Genomic DNA, 12,488 nt, shown 5'->3' on the forward strand with positions numbered 1-12,488 from the left:
ATTCTGATAAAAATATCAAAAACGTCAAAGCCATTAAATGGAGTGACACGTCAAAGTCTACGTACTATATGCGAGCCCCAATCAGGGACAGCCACGCATTCACCTTGGTGTAAGTCAGAGAATATATCAAAAGTCCACAAGTAATGGATCACTTCGAGCCTCCCAGATATTGTACATCGTTCACGATCCTCTGCATTTATTCTTCTCCCTTCTCTTTTACTGGGCGAAGATCTCATCTTCTAGTTTATTCCTTAGCCACTATGAATCGAACAACTTATATTCTTGATCCAGAGGGCGAAGTGGTGATAATATTGTGCAACGCAGATTCTCCTTTCGCGCAACCGGACGAAGATATGATTGCCAGCATGGTCTCTCAACCCTTTCCAGAACAATGCGATTATGTCCAGGGTCTTACAGAGGATATTGAGACCTCAACGAACCATATGGCAAAGCCAAAGTCGACTTCTAAGAAAAAGAAGAAAAAGAAGAATGTATTATCTAGCGCTGTTTGGGCTTCTTTTGAGCCGACTCCAACGCCAGAAGAGTCCGCCCCAGAGCCTGCCGAAGAACAACCTGCCGAATATCCCGCCCCAGAGCCTGCCGAAGATCAACCTGCCGAAGAGTCTAACCCAGAGCCTGCCGAAGACCAACCTACCGAAGAACAGCCTGCCGAAAGTCCAATCGAAATCGGACTCGCCTGTGAACAGCAGGACGAGAGTTGCTTCCGCATCCAAGTCTCCGCGAAGCATTTAATGCTTGCCTCCTCAGTTTTCAAGAAAATACTTACTGGCAGCTGGAAGGAAAGTGTCGCTTATCTGCAAAAAGGCTCAGTCGAGATTACTGCAGAGAGCTGGGACATCGAAGCACTCTTGATCCTACTCCGTGCTATTCATAATCAACACTACCATATACCGCGAAAGTTAACTCTTGAGATGCTTGCTAAGGTGGCCGTCCTAGCCGACTACTATGAATGCAAGGAAGCCGTGTACATTTGGATGACTATCTGGATCGATGCTCTAGAGGAAAAAATCCCCTCAACATACTCTCGTGATCTATTTCTGTGGTTATGGATTTCCTGGTATTTCCAACTTCCAACCCAGTTCAAAGAATCAACATCGACTGTCATGTCGCAGAGTAACGGTTGGATTAACAACAGCCTGGGGCTTCCGATACCTGATATGGTCATAGGTAAGGCTAGATGGACACTAAAGGTGCTCAGTCTCTAATGAAACGCAGAAGTGATGAATGAACGCAGACAGGAAGCTGTCAATAATTTAATTCATCTCCTTCATACGACACGTGAGGTCCTTCTAAGCGGCATTCGGGGGTGTGGCTTTAACTGCAGCTCAATCATGTATGGAGCTCTTTCCAAGGAGATGCACTCAATCGATCTGCTTTCGCCGAGGCCAGCGGCTCCTTTCTCGAACTTGAAGTATAGAAATCTCGTGCAGACGGTATCGTCGTTCACATCACCACAGTGGTATGATTCGGGATATTCAAGTTATAGTTCCAGATACTGCCACAGTTGCCCTGACTCCTCCTTCACATCCCTGTTTGGCGAGTTGAATGATGCAATTGAAGGTTTAGACCTAAATAACCTTTAAGCCTTGGGAGACTAGGTACCTCACAGCTTCTCCGTGTCACCAGGACTTTCGCTTATCGAAAGAATGGGGTCTTTGCCAATTGGTGATTGTCCCTCTATAGCTAGTGTTTAACCACTGGTACAGAGCGGTTGGCTCAAAAACTCGGGCAGAATGATGAGTTAGCTGAGTGACTCAAGCTAACCCGTAGTCACGTTTCGCATCCTTTTTCTTGCTGTTGTGGTCATTTGTCTAAGGCTTCTGTGACCCTGACTGACGCCATATTCCATAAACTTACGCTTTACGAGCAGTGCAATGAAATAATTTTGAAGGACCTTCCTCGGCTTAACCTACACGCTTGAGCTTCCAAAATCCTCTGGTGTCTGAACATTTAGGGTCTAAAACCCAACGGGTGTCTGATCCTGCCAGTTCAGCAATCACATAATAGACCTGGTCTTCAACGGCAGATCCTTCATAACTCTCTAAACTTGCTCACTGCTCAGCGGGCGATGACTGAATCATCGACCAATATCTTCCAGCACGACTTGAGAAGAAAACAACTGTCCTACACATGCTTTTGAAAAGGCAGTCATGAGTGATACCAAGTGAAAGTTCATTCTTTACAATACAGGTGACTAGCAATAGGAGAATTAGGTGGTTGCGGCATCCACGTTGCAGGATACAGGAGTGAGCTTATGTTCTATCCCTTAGACCATATTATGCTTTGAATCATTTGAATCCCTTCTAAGCCAATCCAGTCTGAACTTGAGCTATAGAATCCAAAGAAGCATCACTAGGCTTAATTCCAGCGGTTAGGAATAGAGAAATACTTTAGAACCATAATATATAGTTGTCTATTCATGCAACCGTACAACATGCAAATGGCAAGCACCCATGTTGCGGTTCGCTAATTGAATCCGACATATATACAAGGACATAATAAAGATAACTTCAATATATTCCTTTCCAACACCTACTAATCAGCTAGCGTGCTCGCCATGCAATAATATTGGGTTGGACCATGGCCAACCCAGATCCACCGGATTGTATGGATTGGATATAGATTTGCGGCTAGGGTCAGCCAGCCCACAGGTGACAGATGCTAATCAGGATTATAAGGGACTCATCTTTTTTGCCTATTTATTGAAAAGGAACAAAAGTATGCTTCAAAAAGAAAAAAAGAAAACGAGAAAACGAACGATATAATTTACCCACTAAAAAAATCCACCCTGGTTACAATTCCACTCGTGCGGGTTCATTTGCTTCTTCATGTATGATCTCTTCAGCAATTTTTTCGGCCAGGGCATCTAAGATAGCAGGTTAGTGGATACAGCACATGCTTGGAGGAGCATGAGGACAGATCAATGGACATACAGATTGCACTTTGAATATGACTGGGAGGCAAGAACGGCAGCGTTCTGTCATGATATCAGTATCACACACAATGTAGGGTCACGCAGCGTGCAGAGGATCCATGACATACGCAGCATCCACAACCCTCACACCATTGATGCCAATCACCCGTGCCTTGCTGTCGACCACAGCCGTGCTGTTAACTGCTTCAGGATCCCCCATGGCGCACGAAGAGCCGGCGTGGTAGAAAGCCAGGCCGTTTTGTTGGATGAATTGCAAGATCTCCGCATCGGTCCGAACCGAATGTTTCCCTGGGAAATACTCGTCACCGAGGCGAACTGGCGCCAACTCCGGAGCCTCGAAGATCTCTCGCAGACGCTTAAAGGCGGCGATGGCGACTTGCTGGTCGGTGGGAGAGCCCAGCGTGTTGGTGTTGATGACAGGCGGATCGCGGGTGTCGGCGGACTGGATGGTGACGTTGCCCAGCGATACGGGGGCGACGAGGGCCGCGGTGATGGACGCGTACTGGTAGCCGTCTTTGGGCTGGCGGCCCAGTGGGTCGTTGAAGTTGCCAAGGTACATTGGGGAGACGATGTACTGGGAGTGGTTATGGGTGACCTGTGGAAGCTTGATTCACAAGGTGGCGGTGCTTACCTCCACTTCCGGCCAATCGTCCGGGAACTCTGCCAGGTCTTGGAGAGTTTTCGGAGTAAATGCGGCACGAAGATGACTGGGGACTTTTTCGAAAGCACCAAAGTCGCCCGCGTTCGCCGTCAAGGGCCCCTGCCGATGCTGGCGATAATGATCGACGTAGAGCCGGAGCATGTCGAACGCATCGTTGGCCCATTTGGTCCACGTCGGGACGTTGACGCGATAGGCCGCTCCAAACCAGACGTGATCTACCAAGTTCTGTCCCACGTACGGACTATCATGAACAATCGGAATGTCGAGGGAATCCAGAGTACTCGCCGGACCGACTCCGGAGACCATTAGCAGTTGAGGGGACTGGAAGGCCCCAGCCGATAGGATGACCTCCTTGTCGACGGCGAGCGTGTGCTCCATGCCAGCCATCTCCACCACCACTCCCGTGGCGGTCTTAGTATCATCGAAGAGGATTCGCTTCGCCAATGTCTCTGTATAGACGGTGAGATTGGGGAGATCTTGAAATTCCTTCAGATATGTATTTGCAGCGGAGGCGCGCTCCTGCGTCTCCGGGATGGTTGTCAGCGCGAAATACTGCGAACCGATGATACGACCACTGTTGAAGTCACCAGCATCATCAATCCCGACGGCCCTCATAGCCCGTTGGATCCAACTGCGAGGTGTCAGCAATTCCTTCATCGGCAGTCGACATTAGGAGAGCGATGATTATCACCTTGAGATCGGCGAGGCCCAGTTGGCGTACGTCACCGTCAGCGGACCGCTGCCGGACGAGAATGCGCCTGGATGGTATCCCGGGGTCGCATTGTGGGCTCGGCGATCAGGATCTGGGGCTGTGAAGTTCGTGCCCTTTTTGAAAAACCGCTCGAATTCAGACCATGCGTAGCTTTGGTCCCCGACCTGGTCGGCCCATTTCTGAAATGCGCCAACAGGGGCTCTGGTATATTCCTTAGCAGCTGACTACAATGAGACGAGCGTACGGGAAGATCAGTACCTCTGGTAGATCATCGCACTATCATCAGTCAGCACTGGAAGCTTTCCAATAAAGTTAATGATGGCGATTCCTCACTTGCGTGCACTGGAGCCTCCCACGCATTTCCCGCGGGGATAGCCGAAGACTCTTCCCCCCATACCCGGCTGGGGCTCGACCATGAAGCCCCAATCATTGGCAGCATTGTTCGCGAAACCAAAGGCTGGAGTGGATGACATTATCGGTTCCGAGTCCTCATACCAGCCACCAGCCTCGACGATGGCCACCTCGTATCCTGCCTGGGCCAGCCGTGTTCCTATGGGAATCCCTGCAGTGCCTCCCCCGACGATCACATAGTCGAAGGTGTTGTTTCGTGCGTGGCCGTGGCGAAAGGCACCCGCAAGGGCAGGGAGCAGTAGGGCCGAAAGAGGCCAGAACATCGTTTCTCAACCGAAGAACTGAACTTGTGAAATGGTCAGAGTATGCAGCTCGATAATATTAAATTCTGGCCGTGATAGATTCAGCTGCGCGGGCTTCCCCATATGGATCTGGGTCCCCCCTCAGCCACGGCATCCAAAACCTCCTACCGCCGGAGTGGCATGGAGCCATGTGGAAGCAGGAAGAAGCACTTCTCCAGTGTGTTCGGAGTTTGAAGCATAAAAGAACGACAAAGCCGGAGACAAATCAAATATAGGTGACGGGGACTTACAAATCATGTCGGGATTGCGACAGTGGCGCCTTCTCCGGGGCTAGCGCACAATCGGAGTTGGACGTCGCCGGAGTACAGCAGCAGCCATGACCGCCACTAGGAGGCGGTTGCTGAGGTTGTACGCTTGTTGAACTTGCATTTTTCGTACTCCTCCAGCAAATGGACTATTATGGGCTTCATCCAGAAATGTTATTACCAGACATCATGTACTTATATCAAGGCAGGTCTCGTCGATTGGCAGACCAGAGTCAAATTGGAATACTGAACACTCCACAGTACATCGTGCCAGTCGCTTCTTTTCTCCATTCTAATCAAAAGGCATCCAAAACTCAATCATGGGTTCCCTTGCGCCTACCACTGTCCCTCCTGGTGGCCTCGTCTTGGTCACCGGTGTGAATGGCTTCCTGGCCTCTCACCTTGCCCTCAACCTCCTTGAGCGCGGCTACAAGGTTCGAGGCACGGTGCGAACCCAGGAGAAGGCGGATTGGATTACCGAAGCCATGGCAAGGCGCTATCCAGACGCGTCCTTCGAGACGGTGGTGGTGCCGAACATCTCCGCTCCGGGGGCCTTCGACGATGCCATCCGCGGCGTCGATGGCATCGCTCATGTGGCCAGCGACCTGTCCTTCGGTAGCGATCCCAACAAGATCATCACTCCTATGCTGGAGGCCCTCCGTAACATCCTCAACAGCGCCGCCAAGGAACCGAGCGTCAAGCGCTTCGTGTTGACCAGCAGCGCCATTGCTGCGTTGACCCCGCAGCCGGAGAAAGAGATCCACGTCGACACCAACACCTGGAATGATAGCAGCATTGAGCGGGCATGGCGACCGGGACCGTACGAACCCGAGAGGTGCTGGGACGTCTATGCCGCCCTGAAGACCTCCACTGAGCGGGAGTTCTGGAAGTTTGCCCAGGAAAACAATCCCGCTTTCGTCATCAACACCGTCCTACCGGATTTCATTGTGGGGCCCATCATCCATGCCAAGCAGAATGGCAGCACTGGCCGCTGGGTGAAGGAGTTCTTCGATGACCCCGTCAATTACTACAAGCCCCTGCAGACCTTCATTCCCCGGCACTTTGTCGATGTCACCGACGTGGCCTTGCTGCATATTGCGGGGTTGACGCACGAGGATGTGCAGAATGAGCGGCTGCTGGCCTTTGCCGGCCCGTTCAACTTCAACAGCTGGTTGAGTGTGTTCCGCAAGATCGATCCTGCGAAGCCGTGGCCTGAGGATGATCCAGATCAGGTCCATGATCGTAGTACGGTGGATACTCGGAGGTCGAAGGAGCTCTTGAAGCGGTACTCCAGACTTGACTTTACGTCGTTCTTTGACAGTGTGCGCGATAATTGTCTCAACAGCGACCCGAAGTGGAAGCGGTCGAACTTTCCCTGAATATGATGGGATGAGGTAGCTTACGTAGTCAAATGAACGGTATCATATTTATATTTTCGTACTATGTGTCACCTGAGTATGCGTATTTCTTGATTAGGAAAGAATACGGTGTCATGAGTGAAATTGTGTCTAAAGATGCTTTTAGCGTATTGGTAAGTTCCTCAACGTCATGATAACCAAGTTTACAAGTCAAAGGTCTATTTCATTCATTGAAAAGAAAGCCACTGCCATGCCATCTATCCTGTGCCGCTCCCTTTATTCTATCATATGATGAGCCCAAATGAAGTGAATATTAATGCATGTAGTAGTTGATTCTTCACAAACTGGAAAGTGGGATATATGACTAGACGTAGAACCGAAAAAAGTCGACCAAACCGTGGCTCTCCTCACTCATTCTCTATTCATCCAATCTGCCGTACGCGGAATTGATCCACAACTGACTTCCCTTCCCTTCACTCGCAGTCTTCCCTTTTTAAGCACTCTGGTCCTCATACGCAGCAGCTGCCTTCTTGGCCTTCTTGCGGAAGTGATCCTTGACCAAGAAGGCAAGACTCAATATCAGGCCCAAACCGGCCAACCCGACCTCGAAGTAGAATGCGCCACGATACCCCTTCTTCTTATCGTCATAGGTGTGACCCCCATTGTTGATCTCCCGCTCCACCGTCCCGGCAAAGCCCAGCCCCAGTGAAATACTATAGTTCACGACGGTCATGACTACACTGGCGCCGATGCCCTGGTACTTAGGCGGCACGGCGTCAGAGAAGATGATCGTCGCGGCGGGGAAGGACGAGTCCATGCCGACGCAGATGATGAGCACACTCCAGAAGAAATTGCCCCAGTAGATCTGGTGCGTCGGCATGGTGGCGATGAGAATCGACCCGATCAGGTACGCGACCATGCCGATGACCATGACCCACGCTGCCGAGACACGACCGAGAAGCTTCCCCACGGCGAGCGCTGAGCCGAGTCCCGAAGGGATCACCGGGCTGTACCACGCAGCGAGGAGTAGCGGGCTGACTTTGTTCAGCTCCATGACGAAGACGGCGGCGTAGTACACCCAGATTCCAAAGGTCGCCCAGCCACAGGCCGTGCAGCCCAGCACGAAGGCAATGTCGGAGTTAAAGGCCGCAAGGGGCAGGATGGGATCTTCCGACCAGTGCAGTTCCACCCAAAAGAAGGCTGCCCCAAACAGGAACCCCAGGATGAGGCACACATACACGTATGGTTCTTGCCATCCGACCCCCGCGGCCTGATTCCACGCAAAGTTGATCAAGACCAGAGAGGCCACGCCTGTGAAGCAGCCTGGAAGGTCCAGGTGTGCGATCTTCTGGCCCACCGTCAGAGTTTTGGACGTAGTGCTCAGTGGTTGAGGTGGGATGGACCAGACGGAAAACACGGCTAGACAAGTGAGTGCGATGGCTGCGCTCCAGTACGCCCAGGGCCACCAGGCCAGCGCAAAAAGGCCACCAGTTGCAAAGCCAGAGATGGCGCCGAAGGGTGCGCTGCCGCCGAAGAAGGCAAAGGCCATGTTCTTGCGCGGCCCAGGGGCGTATGACTGGCCAAGGATGGCGATTGCGTTGGGCAGTGTCACCGCTGGTCCCATCCCCTGGAAGACACGGGCGAAGATGAAGAGAACCTGCGTGGAATAGACGGCCAGGCCACAGACAAGAGTCCACAGCGCATACCAGCCCATGCCGATAATGAACATCTTCTTGTGTCCAAAGTCGTCACCCAGCCGGCCGGCAATCAGGACAAAGGTGCCAATGGTCAAGCTGTAGCCGGCCACCAACCACGACAGTTCGTTGCTATTGGTAATTCCGTACCAGTCCCCAATGATACGAACAATGTCCATGGTTTGGCCCAGCCCGAGCTGGTTCGTGTACATGGCCGAGCAGATGGTCAAGATGAAGGGAATCTGGCGTCGAAGGGGCAGGGTATCCGCGATGTAGACATGTTCGTTCTTGGCACCCTTCTCATCATCCAGGGTGGAAATCTTCTCGTTCTCAGGAATGGTACCTGTTGTCAGTGGGAATGGTTATTTCCTTCATTCCAAATCCAGCCAGAACGATCAAAGAACACCCACCTGTCGGAAGACCATCCTGAGTGGAGACCGATTGGGTCTCGCTGCGACTGTGGTTCGACTCAGCAGCCATAATGCTTGTCTGTTTGGCAATGGACTATGATCCAAAGAACTCAATGGTAAGAAGAAGGAGCAGGAGGAATGAATTCCCTTATTTAAAGAAACATCAGTCGTATGCAACCATCATGTCCAAGACCGGACTTGGGAGCGGCGGCGACCGTCCGCCGGAGCCAACCACCGAACTCCGGGCCCCACGACCACCAACTCCGGGGACAGCTTTTAGGGCCGGCCTGCCCGGAGTCAAGCGACTGTAGGTCAACCATAAACCAACGGCCGTCCGTCAATCCACGCTGATTCTCGATTTCATGGTTAACTTCTATTCAAGCGGCGTTATGAAGATTCTCTATTCACTGTCATGTTTGCTCTCGCTGGTCCTGGCCGACAGGCCTGGTCTGGCCGTCCGCCATCCGAAGCACTCCACTTGGATGCTGGAGAGTGTCATCGCGCGAGGCGAAGGAATCAATCCGGCCGACGGTCTGTTGGGGGTCATCCAAAAGGTGCAGCACTGTCGTTGCATGGTCGTGAGTACTGATTACTAACACATACACGCACAGGGATTATTCCAGGAAGCGCTCAGAGCAGCCATCGCTCAGTCCAGCGACGCAGCAGAGATCGCCAGATGGTCGGATTATCACCGTCGCAGCGTGGAGGCCAACATAGAGGACCTCCTCAATGCGACGGCATCCTCACGCGACCTATCGCTTGACCGATTATGTGTCGGCCGTTCAATTATGTTCGTGCCAGCTATCTCTCCAATTATTGATATGAGCCCCGACTGACGGTAGAGTACTCGCTAATCCAGGGAGATGAATCTCGATGAGCCACTCCATCGCAACGTACTCAAGGCCCTCCGGAAATCCCTGGAACTGCAATATCAAAATGAGAACTCCGGATTCTGGTACTTCGTAGATCCGCCGCCCCCCTACCCTCCGTACGGCAATCTCTCGTACAGCGACGGCATGTACGGCTTCGCTCCCTTCGCCACCCTGTACGGCATGACCTACGGCGACCCACGTGTAAACCTCGACTCCGCCCTGCTTCAGCTGGACCTTCTTTACAAGCAGAGCATCGAGCCATCCACGAGTCTGATCAAGCACGGCTACGATGCATCGCGAGAAGCTCCCTGGGCGCACCCGATCACTGGCGCCAGTCCCATTGTGTGGGGCCGGAGTCTAGCATGGTACCTCATCGGCACGGTGGACACCCTGGAGATCATCGGATCCAAGTATAAAGACAACTCCGATGCAATGCGCAAGGACAAGACAGTCCGGCGCATCCTTGAAATCTTTCAGCGTCTCACCCGAGCGACGGTGGAAGCTATCCAGGACTCCGCCGAAAAATCGGGTCGCTATGCCGTCTGGCAGGTAATGGATCGGCCGGGAGAGCCGGGGAATTTCGTCGAAGCCAGTGCCAGTGCTATGATTGCGTATGTGCTGGCGAAGGGGGTACGTCTAGGCTATTTGCCCGGTGCCGGACGTTCGCCAACTTTGGAGACGGTTGGAAAACACCGTGCATCTTCGTATCTTCGGGTCCAGGACCCGATGCCGGGTTTCCATGATCAAGTGCGATCTCAGGACGTACTGGATGTTGCACGCGCTCTCTACCAGGATGTGGTTGAGCATTTTGTCGTTCGCAGGCAGGAGGACGACACCCTGGATTTCCTCGGGACGAGCATCATCGCCAGCTTGCACGAAGAGAAGCCTTATTACGAGGTCCGTTTTGTCCCCTTTCGAGGTCCTATGTCTTCTGGCTAATGGCAATCTTTGCAGTATTATACTCACCGAGCAGTCACAACGAACAGCTTGATTGGGACCAGTGCGTTTGCCCTGGCCTCCCTGGAGATGGAGCGAGCGGGCATCTGAGAGGGGTTAATACTATATGTCGGGTGGATAGTTAGGTCTATTAATGAAATGATACATTTACTTCGTCAGCTCTAGGTCATGTCAGGCTAGCCAAATGAATTCTTTTCTTCTATACAGCTGCTCATCCATTTCACATTTCCGACACTTGCCAGCAAAGTAGGACGCTATCAAACGGCTTTCTGACCCTGGAGATCCCATCTCACGCGTCCAACGCCTCCCTGTCCCACCATCCACACTTCACGATAGTCGTCCACATCTGACCACACAAAGTTATTGACAGTGAAATTGACCTGCACGCGCGCGATCATATCCCCATACTCGTCCATCACACTCAATCCATTCCCGCTCGCCGTCACCACCCATCCATTCCGGGCCACCTTGAGTCCATCGGGCACCGTGCCGATTGCGTCGTAGTGGATGGGACGCTTGTTGGCAATAGCGTGTCCATGATCGATGAGATCGAACTTGTAGATGGTTCGTTTGCCGGTGGTGTTGAACAGCAGACCGGCCACGCCGGGGCTGGGCAGATCGAGGGAGATCGGCGCCGATTGACCGGCGGCCTCGGTGTCGCTGATGTAGATGTGTCTCCGGTCGGGACTCATGGCGATGCCGTTCGGCGAGCGCATCTCGTCATTGACGACGACCGTGGACCCCGTGGCAGGATTGAAGCGATAGGTGGCTGACTTGAGCTGTGGCGGGGTGTCGGCCACCTCCAGCCACCAGGAGTAATAGGGGACGGTGAACCAGACGAAGCCAGTGACGGGGTCGACGATGACATCGTCACAGTCGGTGAAGGTCAGACCATAGTAGTTGTTCAGCAGTGTGGATGACTTATTCGTCCATGGATCAAGAGTGACGATGCCGGGACGCTGCTTGTGCTTGTGGCTGCTGCCGGCCACGGAGTAGTAGATCAGACCGTCGTGGTAGAACCCGCCGTTGGGCACGTAGATAGGTGGATCCGCCCGGAATTTGGACAGGGTGGGCGGGTGGACATTCAAATCGATGACGAACTGCTCCAGCATGGGCGATAGCTCCGAGAAGAAGATCTTGTGGAGGCCCGGCACGTACGTCGGCGCCTCATGCAGCGCCCACGGATTGACGGAGAAGACAAAGTCCACGCGGGGGTTCTCGCCAAGGAGTTTCCGTCCACGCTCCTCGTCGAAAACCACAAAGTCCGCTCGTTCCACATGCTCCCAGGAGGTCGACTTGGGTTGGCCTCGGCCGCCGTTGAACTCGATGTCCGCCAGGTTTGTTGCGTAGGTGCCGTTCGGAGAATCCCGCCAGAAGGGATAAGGAAGGTTAGCCCCATGTTTGTCGACGCAGACCACACCCGGTGCTATGCACTGACGAACAAGAGCATCATTGGTTGCGATGCCTGGGTAATGACGAAAACTGTCAATGAGAGGATGCTGCTGTGTGGACTCGTCACGCCGTTGCAGGACAACAACGCCCAGCACGAGAGCGGCATTGAGGGTGAATGCGACAAGGTGCTTCATCTTCACAGGCAGTGTGGATTTGCTGAACGATATACTGCCTCATCTTCACGACCAGGGTATTTAACTTATAAACTTAGCATGTAGTACTTACTAATTCTTTTGATCCCGGAGATGGTGGTCGTTTCTCCGGCGCTAGAGCAGGGTCATCGGGACATCCGTCCCTTGGTGGGTCACTAAGGGTCGCGGAATCTTATGGAAAGGATCACTATGGGAGTAGCCCACTCGCCTAGAGAGCAATCCAAAAGGCTTGAACATAGCCTGTTTAGGCATAGCAAGGCGTCCGTATAGTTCCACGTCTGCGTTCCTGGTATCCCCCTTGCCCAG

The 12,488-nt window shown here is 52.8% G+C and overlaps 6 protein-coding genes across 6 annotated transcripts; 3 read left to right on the forward strand and 3 right to left on the reverse strand.

Moving 5' to 3' along the window:
* Positions 1 to 260: 260 nt before the first annotated feature.
* On the forward strand, positions 261 to 1,226 carry Aud_010123 (uncharacterized protein; the record flags this gene model as incomplete). Its single annotated transcript, XM_043294966.1, has 1 exon — positions 261 to 1,226. One exon carries the CDS (start codon positions 261 to 263, stop codon positions 1,224 to 1,226), a length of 966 nt encoding a protein of 321 aa, XP_043150901.1.
* Positions 1,227 to 2,813: 1,587 nt separating this feature from the next.
* Positions 2,814 to 5,003, reverse strand: Aud_010124 (GMC family oxidoreductase; the record flags this gene model as incomplete). Its single annotated transcript, XM_043294967.1, has 7 exons — positions 2,814 to 2,887; positions 2,955 to 2,998; positions 3,064 to 3,530; positions 3,588 to 4,248; positions 4,309 to 4,530; positions 4,588 to 4,605; positions 4,663 to 5,003. The coding sequence occupies 7 exons, from the start codon at positions 5,001 to 5,003 to the stop codon at positions 2,814 to 2,816; spliced, it is 1,827 nt and encodes a 608-aa protein (XP_043150902.1).
* A 604-nt stretch (positions 5,004 to 5,607) lies between these two features.
* Positions 5,608 to 6,666, forward strand: Aud_010125 (aldehyde reductase II; the record flags this gene model as incomplete). Its single annotated transcript, XM_043294968.1, has 1 exon — positions 5,608 to 6,666. One exon carries the CDS (start codon positions 5,608 to 5,610, stop codon positions 6,664 to 6,666), a length of 1,059 nt encoding a protein of 352 aa, XP_043150903.1.
* A 472-nt stretch (positions 6,667 to 7,138) lies between these two features.
* On the reverse strand, positions 7,139 to 8,819 carry Aud_010126 (MFS transporter; the record flags this gene model as incomplete). Its single annotated transcript, XM_043294969.1, has 2 exons — positions 7,139 to 8,682; positions 8,750 to 8,819. 2 exons carry the CDS (start codon positions 8,817 to 8,819, stop codon positions 7,139 to 7,141), a joined length of 1,614 nt encoding a protein of 537 aa, XP_043150904.1.
* A 112-nt stretch (positions 8,820 to 8,931) lies between these two features.
* Positions 8,932 to 10,668, forward strand: Aud_010127 (putative glycosyl hydrolase family 88; the record flags this gene model as incomplete). Its single annotated transcript, XM_043294970.1, has 5 exons — positions 8,932 to 9,056; positions 9,132 to 9,303; positions 9,361 to 9,539; positions 9,609 to 10,518; positions 10,576 to 10,668. 5 exons carry the CDS (start codon positions 8,932 to 8,934, stop codon positions 10,666 to 10,668), a joined length of 1,479 nt encoding a protein of 492 aa, XP_043150905.1.
* Positions 10,669 to 10,835: 167 nt separating this feature from the next.
* Positions 10,836 to 12,164, reverse strand: Aud_010128 (SMP-30/gluconolactonase/LRE family protein; the record flags this gene model as incomplete). The annotated part of the gene is made up of 1 exon (XM_043294971.1): positions 10,836 to 12,164. One exon carries the CDS (start codon positions 12,162 to 12,164, stop codon positions 10,836 to 10,838), a length of 1,329 nt encoding a protein of 442 aa, XP_043150906.1.
* Positions 12,165 to 12,488: the final 324 nt, after the last annotated feature.

The sequence above is a fragment of the Aspergillus udagawae genome (genome assembly GCF_001078395.1).
Source record: "Aspergillus udagawae IFM 46973 DNA, scaffold_8, whole genome shotgun sequence".
Lineage (NCBI taxonomy): Eukaryota > Fungi > Ascomycota > Eurotiomycetes > Eurotiales > Aspergillaceae > Aspergillus > Aspergillus udagawae.